The sequence below is a fragment of the Mesoplodon mirus genome (assembly GCF_964341445.2).
Source record: "Mesoplodon mirus genome assembly, chromosome: 11".
Lineage (NCBI taxonomy): Eukaryota > Metazoa > Chordata > Mammalia > Artiodactyla > Ziphiidae > Mesoplodon > Mesoplodon mirus.
The window spans coordinates 61,155,723-61,171,814 of NC_138987.1; the positions used below are offsets into that span (position 1 = coordinate 61,155,723).

The window sequence follows — 16,092 nt, forward strand, 5'->3', positions numbered from 1 at the left end:
GAAACTTCCTTGTGACAGCCGCATGGACCCTCATGGTTTCCTCCCTAAGAAAGGCAGCCTGGAAGGAGGAGGAATAGGGATCTACGGAAGGTCTAGGGTAAGGACGTGGGATGGTGTGCATTGCACTTCTTTTTTCAGTGCTTTTGTTGCTCTGCCTTGTCTAAATTGGGGTCCTTGAGTCACAGTCCACACTGTGGGCCATGGAACCCATCTCAGTGCAGCCCTGCACCCCCCCTGTACGACCAGCAAGGAGGGCCAGGGCTTTGCAATCTCACAAGCTCTCTGACATTCTGGAGAGGATTCCTGGGGCTGAGTCCAAACCTCCTGAACACATACCCCCAAGGCATAAAGTGAATCAATGATACTTTATTTGATTTCAGTTTGTTTGGTGTGACTGGCCGGGTGTCTGTGTGTGTATGTGAGTGTTTACGTGTATAAATAATAATTTGAGAAACAGGAGTCTTCAAATTAAGCATGAAGCTCTAGCATGCATTCAAGCAGGTGAACTTTTCAACTATAATTTTAAGGAAAAAATAATCAATGGAAATTCTTGTTTCCAAGATAAATCAAAACCCAGTTTCTTTGTTCTCTGACAGGATCCCATTCCAGCCAAGGTCTACTGAGTTGGCACTTAGACTCATGAGTCAGGCTGGTAGTCACCCTCCACTGTCAACACATACCTTCAGGCAGGAGGGGCCTTTATCTCCCCTGTCCATTTCTATCCTGGGGGAGAGGGAGACTGGACACGGGAAAGATACATCTGAACAGGTGGACAGAGGCAGAGCGTGGGGGACTGAAAACTCCCAGCTGCCCACACCCTCCCCAAAGTGAGGGTTTTTCACAGCTGCATGGGGGTCAGAAGGCACAGAAAGGCCACTCAAGGAACAGGACACAGACGTGAGATAATGAGCCCTGTTCCTCAGCCATAAGACTTGTTACTTTCTTCCTAATATCCCCAGAGAACTAAGTAATGTCCCAGGAGAAGCCTGGGGACTGAGGTGGGATGGGTGTCCCTGGTGACATGAGAACCCCTTTCTCCACTCTATTTCCCCTCCCTGATGCATCCCCTTCCCACACAGTCCCCAGCTCCCCCCACCATGCACCCCAGTCTTGGGTTACAGGGCCTTAGCAGGCCGTGGGGCACCCCAGTACATCATGAGATCCACCAGGAAGGTGGGCATGTAGCTCATGGGGAGGTAGAAGAGCTTGGCGTCCCAGCCAGCGGAGTACCGGGTACGGGGGTGGCAGGCGGTCAGGGCATGCTCCATGCAGTTGGTCACCAAGGACAGATTCCCAGACCATGATGGCTTCATTAAATTAGATGTCTTCATGACTGTCCAGAAGGAGACATCATCCAAAATATTCTCATTTCCCAATGCTTCCACTTTCAGATCAACCTGACAGTTTCTAAAAATTCCTTTCTCTTCCAAAATCATACTCCAAAGCAAATCCATGGATTTCATTGGAGTGTGTCCTAACACTTAACCCAGGATCTCTATCCACACTAAGCCCCCTCTGGATCTATTCCTGGGAATATGTGTGCTACATAAACTGGAGGTCTTTGCAAACACTAGAAATTGAGGCACCTGAAAAAAGCTGGTTCTAACACCAGCTTACCATGATTCCACGGGTGTCTTCCCTCTCTGGCTTCAGTTTCCTTACCAAATTAAAAGACTTTTGGAAGAGAAAATGGTCCCCAGGTCTATCAAGCCTGAATCCTTTCCTTGGGTCACCAATTGACCACATGGGACCCTGGGGATGGAGGTCATGTCCCCGCTATGTGGGTGACTCAGAGACTGGAGGATGGACCTGAGACTGGATGAGGTGTTAATGATGGACCCAGGCTACCAGACAAGGGTTTGCTTCTCTCCCCAAGGTCTCACTCACAGTCAGCCACGAACTTCTCTCCATAGAGTTCCTTGATCTCTGGGCTGGCCTGATCCCATGATGCCTGGAGGCTTCCATTAAACACCTCAGGGCTGGTCATATTGGTCATGAAGTAACCGGGCTCAACCATCATCACCTTCACTCCGAAGTAGGAGAGCTCCCTCCTGCAAGGGAGACAGGCAGAGGGGCAAGGACTTCAGAGATCCTCTTGCAAAACAAAACACGAAACAACAGTAAGACACCAACATAGGATTGGGGTGGGATACGCTGGAATTTCTCAGAGGTTGTGAGGTACAGAAGCCAGGGGGAGAAAACTCAGGATGATGGTATTGCTTCTGTATAGAGTGTGAATATTTTTCCAATTATTTTACGTACCAGTGCCTATCAGCTCTAAATCCTACCAATTGTGCTACAAGGCATCATTTAAATGTTATCTCCTCCTATCCCTCTCACCTCCAATCAATCACCGCACTTTGCACGTTTTATCTTTCCCATACTCCCTAGTCCCCTCTCTCCCCTCTCCTACCCTGCTAACCCCCTGGCCACCTGTCCTCTAGGGAGCATCTCTCTGCCGGCGGTATCAGATCCCCCACATCAGAGCCACTCTCTCCCTGTAGCCCGTGGAGTCTCCACACTGATTTGATTAAGTGGCTTCATGGGGGTACACTCCCCACAGGGCACCCAGAACCTAAATACCGCAGCAGTTGAGCACATGGAAGGGCTGCACAGCCAAATAATATCAGTTCCAATTCTGCCTCCGACACTTGGTGACTGTGGACCCTCACACAAGGCAGGAATACGTTGAATCATATTAGGCCTCGCACCCACCTGGACACCCAAAAGATAAAAGGGTGCTTCCCAGTGAAAGACCTACACAGAGCAAGAGAGAGGGATCTAGAAGGAAGGGCCATTAGGTCTCTAAAGAAAGAAAACCCCTGTAGAAGGGCCCCCCAGAAGCATAGAAGCAGGAGGACAGAGGAAGGACCTCCATTCCAGGCCATTACCTGAGGGAGTCTGAGAAAGCCTCCACGCCATACTTGGACATGCAGTAGCCTCCACCAAAGAGGGACACGCGGCCCATGACACTGGAGACGTTGACCACACGACCCCTCACCTTCCTCACTAGGGGCAGCAGACTCAGGGTCACCTCAATCATCCCCAAGAGGTTCACGTCGAGCATCTTTACGAAGTCCTGTTTGGTCAGCCACTCACTGGGTGCCATGGGCGTGCAAATGCCGGCATTATTCACCAGGCCCCAGAGTCCTGGGAACAGTGAGGGTGAGAGGGCAACACCATGCTGGGCCCATGAGTGAGGACCCAGCTGTGGTTCCAAGTCACCTTCCACCCAGTGAGGACTTTAGGAGAGAGGCTGCAGGGGGAACAGCTGGAACAGAGACCAACATGCTGCCTGCGGGTTTGGGGAACCGAGACCCTGTAAGCGGTTGGAGGACAGAAGGTGCGCCGCCCCCCTGACTCAGTCTTCATGCCCAGCCCACTGCCTGGTGACAAGGGGCAAGCACCCCAGGTTGGATGAAGGCCGGGACTGAGGTTGAAGAAATCTAATGGGTCCATAGTCTGGAACTCGGAGGGTGAAGTTTTGGGTTTTCACAGTCCATGTTGTCCTTGCAGACATTATCAATATTCACCTACATTTTCAGATTTTCTGACAGCTGCAGGACTGAGTGCTCGACAGCTAGTATGAGGGAAAGAGAGGGAAATATAGAGAGACAGTGAGGAAGGGAGGGGAAGAGAGGAATAAAAGATAAGGGATAAAAGACAAAAACAAAAAGATGAGTAATATCTGGGTGGAGATTGGCTGGGTAAACAGACCTGAAATCCCAGGTTTGGGAGAACATGTTGACAGGCCTGGTATTGACCTCTAGGGCCTGGCCTTAAAACACCTGCATCAATACTGAACAATGTTCCTGAAGGAATCTGGGGAATTCCATGGTGGTAGGCTTTCAGGGGGAGGCAGGGATGTTTCTGTTTACCCATCACCCCCAGAGCACAGAGTTCACCCCCTACCCCAGAAAATTCCATATTCTCCTCCCACCCACACAGGAGTCCACTCTAGTCCCATCTCCTTGGTGCAGATTCACCCAACTTAATGGAGACCTCTCTGCAAGTATCAAAGACACAATCCCAAGGTTTTAAAGACTTGGTAACCATAGGCCTCAGGGTGGCAGGAGCAGGCTATTGAGGGATGGGGTAGGGCTGCCAGAAGTAACCACACAGAGAGATGAGTTCCTCCCCTACTCAGTAACACGTGTGCCTTGTAGGAAGAATATTCTCCAACCATTGTCATCAAAGGCACAGTCAACATACGTGGTTATAGTGTAGGGAACTGGGTAGAAAGAAGTTTCCAAGATATCATTTATGTTGCATATGATGAATAAAAGGTAGGAAATAATTATGTATCATACCATGAGGTACTTTTTAGTAAGTAATGCTATTCTAAAAGGTATTATATTCTCAATCATAATTTATTAATTTTTGGAAGAAATTTTTATTATGTTGTAAATCTGTACATCTTTCTTTAGTGGAAAGAAAATGATACTAATATGTGCAAAATATAATACTATGTATGTCAAAATATTATCAGTACTTATCTCTGGGTGGTGAGATTTTGAGAGTGTTTGGTTTTAATCCCTGCACTTTTCTGAGTTTCCACAATGATCATGTTTTAAATTATACTCAGATGAAAGAAATTCAAGGCTTCCCTGGTGGCGCAGTGGTTGAGAATCCGCCTGCCGATGCAGGGGATACGGGTTCGTGCCTCGGTCCAGGAAGATCCCACATGGCCGCAGAGCGGCTGGGCCTGTGAGCCATGGCTGCTGAGCCTGCGCGTCCGGAGCCTGTGCTCCGCAGCGGGAGAGGCCACAGCAGTGAGAGGCCCGTGTACCGCAAAAAAAAAAAAAAAAAAAAAAAAAAAGAAATTCAAGTTCTCTCCTTCCCCTGCAAAACAAAGGCACAACTGTAGTAGTTAAAAAAAAAAAAACAAAAAAACAAAGAAGGAAAAGAAAAGAAGAAAAACAGAAAACAAAGAGAGAGAGAGAAAAAGTAACCCTTAAGTAGTTTTCTGGCCTTCCTTAAACAAGTCCTGACAGCTCAATGTTGTCATCTGAAAATTGGTGACATTTAAACCCAAGTAGGGCTTCCCTGGTGGCGCAGTGGTTGAGAGTCTGCCTGCCGATGCAGGGGACATGGGTTCGTGCCCCGGTCCGGGAAGATCCCACATGCCGCGGAGTGGCTGGGCCTGTGAGCCATGGCCGCTGAGCCTGTGCGTCCGGAGCTTGTGCTCCACAACGGGAGAGGCCACAACAGTGAGAGGCCCGCGTACCGCAAAAAAACCAAACAAACAAAAAAAAACAAAAAATAAACCCAAGTAGGACGACTACGGGTCACCAGCAAGAACATAATCAAGTGCTGAGAACACAGCCCAGCTCCAGTGCTGCCCCCCAGCCCCCCATGCAGCCTTCCAGCCAGAGCGCCCATCTCCACCTGTCCTCCAAAAAGTGCACCCAGATCACCCTGGTCACTCAGCATCAAGGAACCCACACCTCCTGCTGAGGGAGGAGGGGACACCAGACAGAAAGTCTGCAAGGACACATTCTCATCAGGGAAAACTCTCCCCCAAACTGCAGAGCCTCAAGTTTGGGAGGTGGAAGTGAGATGGAAGAGGGTTTGCTGGTCAGCTGGGTGATGTAAAGAATGCAGGGAGGACTTCAAGTCCTGGAAAACACCTTGGGAATCTCCTCAGGTAGCTGTCAATGGGTCTCCCCTTCACAGAGAGAGAAGAATAAACAGAAAAAAGAAATCTGGGTGGTACCTCTGTCGCCGACACGCTCCTTCAGCCACTCAGTGGCCGCAGTGATGCTCTCAGTCTTGGTGACGTCCAGGATCACCGTCTCCAACCTGTCTGATGTCTGGTCCTTCAGCTGCTCGGCCCCCTGCTCCGTCAGACACGCAGCCAGCACCCTTAAGCCTCGCAGGTCCAGCTGCCTGGCCAGCAGCTTCCCAAAGCCCGAGTCACAGCCCGTGATGAAGACGAACTTGTCCTGGAGGTGGCTCACCACCTGCCTCTCCCGGTACCAGCGCAGGAGGTAGTACAGGCCCACAAGGACCGCCAGGTACAGCCACATGGCTTTGCAGGGGACAAACACAGGCAGGCTGGGGTGAAACTCGAGTCTGGCTAGTGTTGAGACGGGAGGACTTAAGCACACACACGATGTTGGTTGGCCAACCAGCCTCCAGGCTCTCTGGCATGGAGTCCTCAAGATTTTCCTGTTCACCCTCTTTGGTGAGTATTATTGATTCTAATCCCAAATGCATGCTATTTGGTATGCTCACAGCATTTCTAATACATGTCATTGCGTTTCCAACACAACTTCTTAAGGATGACAATACTTTTCCCAGCCACCTCTTCCTGGTGCTCCCACTCCTCCCTGTTTCCCTCTATCCACGTCTCCCCTCTCCACCCCACCTCCAAACGTTGTAACCCTTATATCCCAGGTTTCATGGTTCACAACTATCTTCTTCCTTTTTTCCTGCTCAGCCTGGGACCAGGGTCTCCCTTACCTACTGGAGATTCTTACAAGGGGAATACACGTGGAATCAAGACACAAGTGGCTTCAAAACCCAGCTCTGCTGCCAACCAGCTGTGTGACCTTGGGCAGCTGGCTTAGCCTCTGAGCCTGGTCTCCTCCGCTGGCTCAGCTCACAGAATTCACTCTCGAAAGACTAAGTCCCTCTCAGCCTCTCTAGGATTAGAAGGGGAAGGCAAACGAGAATAAGGTCTCTCCTGATGAAGTGGTTCCCTGGGCCTGAAAGGTGTTCAGGAGAACAGCGGGGGTGTCTGATCTCAGAGGCAAGGAGAGGGGACAAGAAGGGAATGGGGGCGACACAGGCAATGGTGAGACATCTCCCAGATGCTGGGCCAGTTGTTGGAAGGACTCACACAAAGCTGGTCTAATGGTTGTTCCCCTTTCACTCTGTGAAGATGCCCTGCCCACAGCCCTGGGTGCCCGGCTACATTGCCCTCTGCCCCTCCTGTGCTGAGTGAGGCCCTGCCCTGCCCGGCACCACACCCGGAATCCAGACCATTCAGACCCTGAGAAAAGACTGATTTGAGCAGGGATCATGGGGTGGGGTGTGCGAACCTCCCCCGATCAGGGAGTGCTGTAAAGCCCAATAATTGGAAAGAATCAGGTCAGTTGTATCAGGGTGACGATGGAGAAGAGGAGGGAGCTGCCCCCTCAGGAGATTTCAGAAATGACCAGAGGCTGGACCCCAGAACAGCTGTGCATGCAGGGACTTTCACCGTGAGGTGGAGGATACCATTCAGTAACGGGCGTGGACCCATCAGGGGCACAGAGCTGGTGAGTGGGACAGAGACAGAAGGAGCCTGGTTCAGGGCGCTGGGCATCTCCTGACCGTCCACATTTACCACAGCTCCGACTGGTAAGTAAGGAAATACGAGAGGCACTGGGAGGGAAGGAGAGTCTTCCCCAAGCAAACAGAGGCTCCAGTGCTCCTGGAACCCACCCCAGCAGCCAACAAAGACAGACAGGGGCACAGATTCAGCCTTTAGCGGTAACTGTCAAGTGCAGGGAGCTGACTGTCGTCCTGCAAGTGTTTGCCCCTCAGGTGGGAGTTGGCAGCAGTAATAGAGAGGCTCGTCTTGCAGAAACCAGCCTGTGCCTGCTTCCTGGGTGACCACCAGGACCCTCCTACAGGGGCTTCCCAAAGGGTGAGGACGAAGAAGACAAGGATGAAGGACGGCGCCCTGGAAACTGTCAGGAAGCTGGGGTGACATGCAAATCCTAGACAAACACAAACCCTGCTATGGGAGAAAGTCGTGGTTTCTTTACTCGGAAGAAACAAGAGGGTTTTTTCCTCAGTGACCACAAATTCCTTCAACCATAAACTCCCAAGGGGCCATGCAGAAGACATGTCCCAGCCCTTATGCCATCTGCTTCCTTTTTGTGAATCCTGAAAGTAATATGATGGTTTGCGGGGGTCTCAGGAGCTTCAGACTACATTCCAGGTGGAAACAACCACAGGAAGGTCAGGAGAGAGCAGTAAGAGAAAGGAGCCTCGGGTGACACTCACTCACCTGGGAGCTGCAGGGATCAGAAGAAGAAATCCTTCAGAGGCTACCTTGTCAGGGAGACTCACTGACAAAAATCTCTGCACCTTATGTTCTGGGAAGGGCAGTTGGGCCAGATTCCAGGACAACACCTGTGACTCTCATGTGAGCTGGAGCTGACGCACACACCCCCCGGCGTAGCCCAACAGCATCTCAGTGGGGACCACTGTCAAGCTTAAGGCCATCTCCCACCCACTCCCTCTTCTCCACCCAGGACGAGTCCTCTGAACAGGGGGAGGTGTAGGTAACAACTGGGGGAGCTGGAAGGGGTAGAGAGTAAGGGCTAACTGTGCAAGCTTGTTTCCGTCTCTACATGTACGCAGTTCCACTGTCTGGAGTGGAGACCCAAAAATGTAGAAACAGACCAGGGCCTTCAGGTGTTGAAGATCTGGTGCTCAGAGGGGATGAGGGTTACGGGTGGGGAGTCACTGACCCTATGTGACTCACAAAGGGCCAGGACAGCCGAGGGAAAGGGTGACAGCGGCTTCCTTGTGGCACTCCCCTGGACCCTCATAGCACGGGTTCCAGTCCCTGCACAGGTCCATCAGACAAGACCTGGCTCCCTCTCCAAGGAAGGCAGCCTGGAAGGAGGAGAAATGGGGTTCTGCTGAGGGTCTAGGCTGAGGACATGGGCTGGTGTGCATTGCACTTCTTTTTCAACGCATTTGTTGTTCCATCTTGTCTGAATTGGGACCCTTGAGTCACAGTCCACACTGTGGGCCGTGGAACCCATCTCAGTGTAACCCTTGCCTCCCCACCCCTGTGTAGGACCAGCAAGGAGGGCCAGGGGTTTTAATCTCACAAGTTCTCTGACATTCTGGAGAGGATTCCTGGAGGTGAGTCCAAACCTCCTGAACACATACCCCCAAGGCGTAAAGTGAATCAATGATGCTTTATTTGATTTCAGTGTGTTTGGAATCTGGCTCTGTGTGTTTCTCTCTGTGTGTGTATAAATAAAAATATGAACATCTGGGGTCTTCAGATCAAGTATGAAGCTCTAGCTTTGCATTTAAGAGGTAGACATGATAGGGGCTTCCCTGGTGGCGCAGTCGTTGAGAGTCTGCCTGCTGATGCAGGGGACATGGGTTCGTGCCCCGGTCTGGGAGGATCCCACATGCCGCGGAGTGGCTGGGCCCGTGAGTCATGGCCGCTGAGCCTGCGCGTCCGGAGCCTGTGCTCCTCAATGGGAGAGGCCACAACAGTGAGAGGCCCACGCACCACACACACAAAAAAAAGGTAGACATGATAGACCTTGAGGGGCTGACATGACAGCCTTGAAGGACTCAGAGATCCTTGAGGAAACTCCTAGCCATCTTTATCTCTTCAGCAGCCCCCTGTCTGACACCAAGTGCTCACTACAGGCTTGAGTTTCAGTGGCCTTGCAACTTTCGAACTCACTCTCTGCTCAAAAATGGTGATACTGTTCTACAACATAAGGTTCCCCTAAAGACTCCATACCCTCGACTTTGAACAAAAGGAGAAAAAAGTTCAAGTTTTTTAGTTGACACTTGGAGAGGTCCCTCCCACTCCAATTTGTACTCAGCCCAGAAATCTGTATGATTTTGAACAGATGCTTTCTCCACTGAGTCCATACTCAGACCATCATGAGAAGAGGGGACACATAAAGAGTCGGGGTCTCAGGAAGCACTGGGACATCAAGGGAATTCCTGCCCTGCACACAGTAGGTGCTCAGTAAAGATTAGCAGAAAACATAAGACTGGGGTCCAGAAGTGACTCCCACTCTCCTCCACTGGAGGGTCGGGGGAGGGGATCTGCACCAGGGAACCCGGAAGTTGGCAGGGGATGGACGGTGGTGACTCTAAAGGAGGGGACAGAGGGAGGACCACAGAGAGAGGTTTCTGGTGAGAGAGAGACTAGATGTCCCCAGGGAAGGGTCTGGGCCCTGCCTGTCCCTTAGACACCTCTCCTTGTTTGTTCATCCTGTGTAATCCTGGGAACCCAGGTCACTTGAGAAGCCCCAGAAAGACACATTAGCCCCTCACTTCTGTGGATGAAGGGATGACCTCACTTCCCTCTTCCAATCACTCCTCAGGTCACCCCACTCACCCCTTCTCCTCTGTGAGGTCACCTGACTCCTCCTCTCGTAGGCACACACCCACTGCTGCCCAAGGCATCAGTCCCAATCACTGGGCCTGCGTAAACTTTTCAACTTTTATTTTCAGGAAAATATAATCAATGGAAATGCATGGTTTCAAGACAAAACAAAAATTGGTTTCTGTGTCCTCTGTCAGGACCCCTATTGAGGACAGCCCTTTCCAGCCAAGGTCTGCTGAGTTGGCACCTAGGCTGATGTGTCAGGCTGGTGGTCACCCTCCACACACACCCCTGTCTACAGGTATCTTTGGGGGGGAGGGACCTTTACCTCCCCCAGACCACTTTTATCCCGTGGGAGGGCGAGACTGGCCAGGGCCAAGGCACACCCGGAAGAGGTGGACAGGGGCAGAGGGTGGGGGGCCGAGACACTGCCAGCTGCTCACACCCTCCCCAAAGTGTGGACTTATCACAGCTGCATGTGGATCATGAGGCACTGAGAGGCCACTCAAGGAACAGGACACATACGTGAGCTATTGACCCCTGTTCCTCAGCCACAGAACTTGTTCCTTTCTTCCTAATATCCCTAGAATCCTAAGTAATGTCCCAAGAGAAGCCTGAGGAGGAGGTGGGGACTGAGGTGGGATGGGTGTTCCCAGTGACATGAGAACCCCTCTCTCCACTTTATTTCCCTCCCCACACAGTCCCCAACTCCCCCTTACCATGCACCCCAGTCTTTGGTTATAAAAAACAAGGAATGTCACTCATCATCCGGTTCTACAAGTATTAAGTCATTAGTCACTACATTGCTGACCTACAATATACCTTGAAAGGAATTCAGAACAAAGATCAGGATGAGGAGCTCTGCTCTGGGAAAATAGTGAACAGGCCCTTAGATAGAAACATTTCTGGAGAAATTCTTTATTACCATGGAATCTTGCATGTTTCCATACTTAAGAAAGCACTAAAATCATTAACTGAGTTATCTGTTCCTTGTGACTAGGAGAAACCTTCTACCTAGATGTATGCTTGATTGCACATACCCCTTGACCAAAATCACAGAGCTGCTGGTTTCTCCTTCTGCCTCTTCGGGGCAGGTCCCCAGAGGTATCTGAGAGGCTCTACCCTGGGCCATAGTACTCAGGAAGACACTAAATCAACTCAACTCACAGCTCTTACACTGTGGGTTTTTTTTTTTTTTCTCGTTGATGGTTTCAGGGCCTTAGCAGGCCTTGGGGATCTCCAGTAGATCATTGAATCAGTCAGGAAGGCGGGTAAGTAGCTCATGGGGAGATAGATGACCACGCCATCACAGCCAGGTGAATACTGGATCTGGGGGTGGCAGGCGTCAGGGCACGATCCATGCAGTCCCACATGAGGAGATATTCTCAGGTCATCTTGGCTTCAGTATTTCAATTGACCTCATGACTATCCAGAAGGAGACGCCATACAAATATATCCTCACTTCCCAACCCTCCCACTTTTAGATCAACTTCAGGAAAAAGTTTCTAAAAGGTTCTTGGTCCTGCCAAATCATGTTACAAATCATTCAAGCAGTGTGTCCCACCTCTTACCCCAGGGTCACACTCCAGACTAAACCCCCTCTTGCTCTATTCCTGAGAATATGCGCACTGCATAAACTGAAGGTCTCTACAAACTCTAGAAATATACACACCTGAAAATCAACTTGCCATGAGTACGGGTATCTTCTATTTTTGGCTTCAGTTTTCTCTCCAGATAACAAGGGGTTCCAATGAGACACTGGTCCCCACGTCTACCAAGCCTGGATACTTTCCTTATGTTACAAGTTGACCACACGAGACTGTGGGGATGGAGTTCATGTTCCCATTGTGTGGGTGAGTCAGAGCCCGAAGGATGGACCTGAGACTGGAAGAGGTGCTAATGATGGACCCAGGCTTCCAGACAAGAGTTTGCTTCACTCCCCAAGGTCCACAGCTCACTCATCTAAGGACAGGAATGTCTCTCCATAGAGTACCTTGTCCTCTGGGATGGCCTGATCCTATGCAGCCTGGAAACTTCGAGAAAGCACCTCAGTAATGGACATAGCTGTCTTGACCAGGCTTGATCATAGTTATTTTCACCCCAAAGTAGAGCGCTCTCTCCTGCAAGGGACACAGGGAGAGGGGCAAGGACTTCAGAGGTCTTGCAAAACAAAACACAAAAATGCACCAAAAAACAAAGTCACCAAATTAAACTGTGTTGGGTAACTGGAAACCTCTGGAAAGTTGTAAAGTACAGAAGCCAGGAGAAGAAATGTTATGATGATGGTATTACTTCTGTGTAAACTTTGAATATATTTCCAAATATTTTACAAACTTATAATTCTTAGCACTAAATCCTACCAATTATGAGGCAAGGCACCACTTAAATGCTATCTCCTCTTCTTCCCCTCACCTCTAATCAAACACCAAACTAGGCACAATTTACCTTTCCCATATTCCTCAGTCCCTTCTCTCCCCTCTCCCACCTGCGTAACCCCCTGGACATCGTTCCTCTAAGGAACATCACCTTGCCTGTGGACACAGCTCCACACAATTAAAAGTGCCCTCTCCCTGCAGCCCGTGGAGTCTCTCCCACAGATATGATTAAGTAGCTCCCTGGATAAATGGCTTCATGGGGTACACTCCCCACAGGGCTCCCAGAACCTAAATACCACAGCAGTTGAGCACATGGATGGGCTTCACAGCCAAATAATATCAATTCCAATTCTGTCTCCGACACTTGGTGACTGTGGACCCTCACGCAAGGCAGGAATATGTTGAATCAAACTCCTTAGGCCTTGCACCCACCTGGACATCCAAAAGATAAAAGGGTTCTTCCCAGTGAAAGACCTACACAGAGCAGGAGAGAGGGACCTGGAAGGAAGGGCCTCTAATTCTCTGGTGACAGGAAACCCCTGTAAAAGGCTTCCCCAGAGCACAGAAGCAGGAGGACAGAGGAAGTGCATCCATCCCAGGCTAATAACTGAGGGGGTCTGAGAAGGCCTCAGCACTGTACTTGGACATGGAGAAGCTCCCACCAAAGAGAGGCACCCGGCCCAACACTGGAGATATTGACGTCACGGCCCCTCGCCTTCCGCACTAGGGGCAGCAGACTCAGGGTCACCTCGATCACCCCCAACAGGTTCATGTCCAGTATCTTCATGAAGCTCTGTTTGGTCAGCCACTCATTGGGTGCGGTGGGCATGGAGATGCCGGCTTTATTCACCAGGCCCCAGAGTCCCGGGAACAGTGAGGGTGAGAGGGCAACACCGTGCTGGGTCCATGAGTGAGGACCCAGCTGAGGTTCCAAGTCACCTTCCACCCAGTGAGGACTTTAGGAGAGAGGCTGCAGGGGGAACGGCTGGAACAGAGACCAACATGCTGCCTGCGGGTTTGGGGAGCCGAGACCCTGTAAGCAGTTGGAGGACAGAAGGTGCGCCGCCCCCCTGACTCAGTCTTCACGCTCAGCCCACTGCCTGGTGACAAGCGGCAAGCACCCCAGGTTGGATGCAGGCTGGGACTGAGGCTGAGGAAATCTAGTGGGTCCATAGTCTGGAAGTCGGAGGGTGAAGTTTTGGGTTTTCACAGCCCATGTTGTCCTTGCAGACATTATCAATATTCACCTACATTTTCAGATTTTCTGACAGCTGCAGGACTGAGTGCCCAACAGCTAGTATGAAAGAAAGAGAGGGAAACAGAGAGAGACAATGAGGAAGGGAGGGGAAGAGAGGATTAAAAGACAATGGATAAAAGACAAAAACAAAAAGATGAGTAATATCTGGGTGAAGATTGGCTGGGTAAAACAGACCTGAAATCCCAGGTTTGGGAGAACATGTTGACAGGCCTGGTATTGACCTCTAGGGCCTGGCCTTGAAATACCCGCATCAATACTGAGCAATGTTCCTGCAGGAATCTGGGGAATTCCATGGGGTAGGCTTTCACGGGGAGGCAGGGTTGCCTCTATTAACCACCCTCCCCCAAGTCGGAATTTACACTTTGCCCCAGAAAAACCCACCCTCTCCTCCCACCCAAGGAGGCCACTCTGGCCCTAAGCCCCTCTATTCACAGGTCACCCAGCTTCCTGGAAACCTCTCTGCAAGACTCAGAGACATGTACCAAGAATTTAAAGACTTAACCAACTAACAGAACTCAGAGCAGAAAAGCAGGGTCAGAGGACTTGGGTGCAGGGTTTGGAATTATTAATACACAGAGTTAGTCCCTCTCCTGCTCTGTACCAAGTCAGCCCTTGTAGGAATGTATATTCTCCCACCATATTTGACACCAAAGACCCAATCAACATACAGGGTTATATTATTGTACAACATGAGATATGTAGCCAATATTTTGTAATAACTGTAAATGGAATGTAACCTTTAAAAATTGTAAAAAAATTTTTTAAGGCAAAAACAAACCAAAAATCCAACCAAACAAACAAAAATATACATGGTTATAGACTAGAAAATTTGGTAAATAAATTTTACCAAGACGTCATTTACGTTCAACACAATGAATAAAATCTAGGAAACCATTACATATTATATCGTGATGTACTGCTTTAGTAAGTAATGTTACTCTAAAGGATACAATATTCCATTATTAAAAATTATGTTTTTGAAATTTTTCTATTATATTGTAAAATTTATTAACTTCTTTTAATGAGAAGAATTAAGATACCACTATATGCAAAATATAATACCATGTATGTCAAAATATTATCAGTACTTATCTCTGGGTGGTGAGATTTTGGGTGAGTTTGGTTTCCATCCCTGTACTTTTCCATTTCCACAGTGATCATGTTTTACATTTATACTAAGATAAAAGAAATTAATGTTCTTTCCCTCACCAATAAAAAAAAGACAGAACTGTAGTAAACAAAAAATAAAAAAAGAAAAAGCAAAAGAGAAAGTGACCCCATAGTAGTTTTCTGACCTTCCTTAGACAAGTCCTGACAGCTCAGTGTCGACATCTGAAAAATGCGTGACATTTAAACACAAGTCGGATGACTAGGGGTCACCAGCAAGAACATAATCAAGTGCTGAGAACTCAGCTCAGCTCCAGTGCTGCCCCCCAGCCCCCCATGCAGCTTTCCAGCCAGAGTGCCCATCTCCACCCCTCCTCCACAATCTGCGCCCTGATCCCCCTGGTCACTCAGCATCAAGAAACCCAGACCTCGGGCTTCCCTGGTGACGCTGTGGTTGAGAGTCCGCCTGCCGATGCAGGGGACACGGGTTCGTGCCCCGGTCTGGGAGGATCCCACATGCCGCGGAGCGGCTGGGCCCGTGAGCCATGGCCGCTGAGCCTGCGCGTCAGGAGCCTGTGCTCCGCAATGGGAGAGACCACAACAGTGAGAGGCCCGCGTACCATAAAAAAAAAAAAAAAAAAAGAAACCCAGACCTCCTACCGACAGTGGAGGGGACACCAGACAGGAAGTCTGCAAGGACACATTCTCATCAGGGAAAACTCTGCCCCAGGCTGCAGAGCCTCAAGGTTGCAAGGTGGGTGTGGGATGGAAGAGGCTTGGCTGGTAAGCTAGGTGAGGAGAAGAACACAGGGAGGACTTCAAGTCCTGGAAAACACCTTGGGAATCTTCTCCAGGCAGCTGTCAAGGGGTCTCCACTTCACAGAGAGGAGTTAGACTTGAGAAATATGGGTGGTACCTCTGTCCCCCACACGCTCCTTCACCCACTCAGTGGCCACAGCGATGCTCTCAGTCTTGGTGACGTCCAGCATCACTGTCTCCAGCCTGTCTGACATCTGGCCCTTCAGCTGCTGGGCCCCCTGCACCATCAGACATGCATCCAGGACCCTCAAGCCTCGCAGGTCCAGCTGCCTGGCCAGCAGCTTCCCGAAGTCCGAGTCACAGCCCGTGATGAAGACGAACTTGTCCTGGAGGTGGCTCACCACCTGCCTCTCCCAGTACCAGCGCAGGAGGTATTACAGGCCCACGAGGACTGCCAGGCACAGCCACATGGCTTTTCAGGGGACAGACACAGGCAGGCTGGG

The 16,092-nt window shown here is 50.2% G+C and overlaps 1 protein-coding gene and 1 pseudogene across 2 annotated transcripts; both read right to left on the bottom strand.

Annotated features, from left to right (window-relative positions):
- Positions 1-1,115: 1,115 nt before the first annotated feature.
- Positions 1,116-6,029, bottom strand: LOC309811792 (retinol dehydrogenase 16-like; the record flags this gene model as incomplete). Its single annotated transcript, XM_082634961.1, has 4 exons — positions 1,116-1,333; positions 1,888-2,051; positions 2,892-3,150; positions 5,717-6,029. The coding sequence occupies 4 exons, from the start codon at positions 6,027-6,029 to the stop codon at positions 1,116-1,118; spliced, it is 954 nt and encodes a 317-aa protein (XP_082491087.1).
- A 7,036-nt stretch (positions 6,030-13,065) lies between these two features.
- LOC309811958 (retinol dehydrogenase 16-like) lies at positions 13,066-16,059 on the bottom strand (annotated as a pseudogene). The gene is made up of 2 exons: positions 15,747-16,059; positions 13,066-13,329 (listed from the first exon to the last, which is right to left on the bottom strand). The product of its transcript is annotated as a retinol dehydrogenase 16-like (transcript).
- Positions 16,060-16,092: the final 33 nt, after the last annotated feature.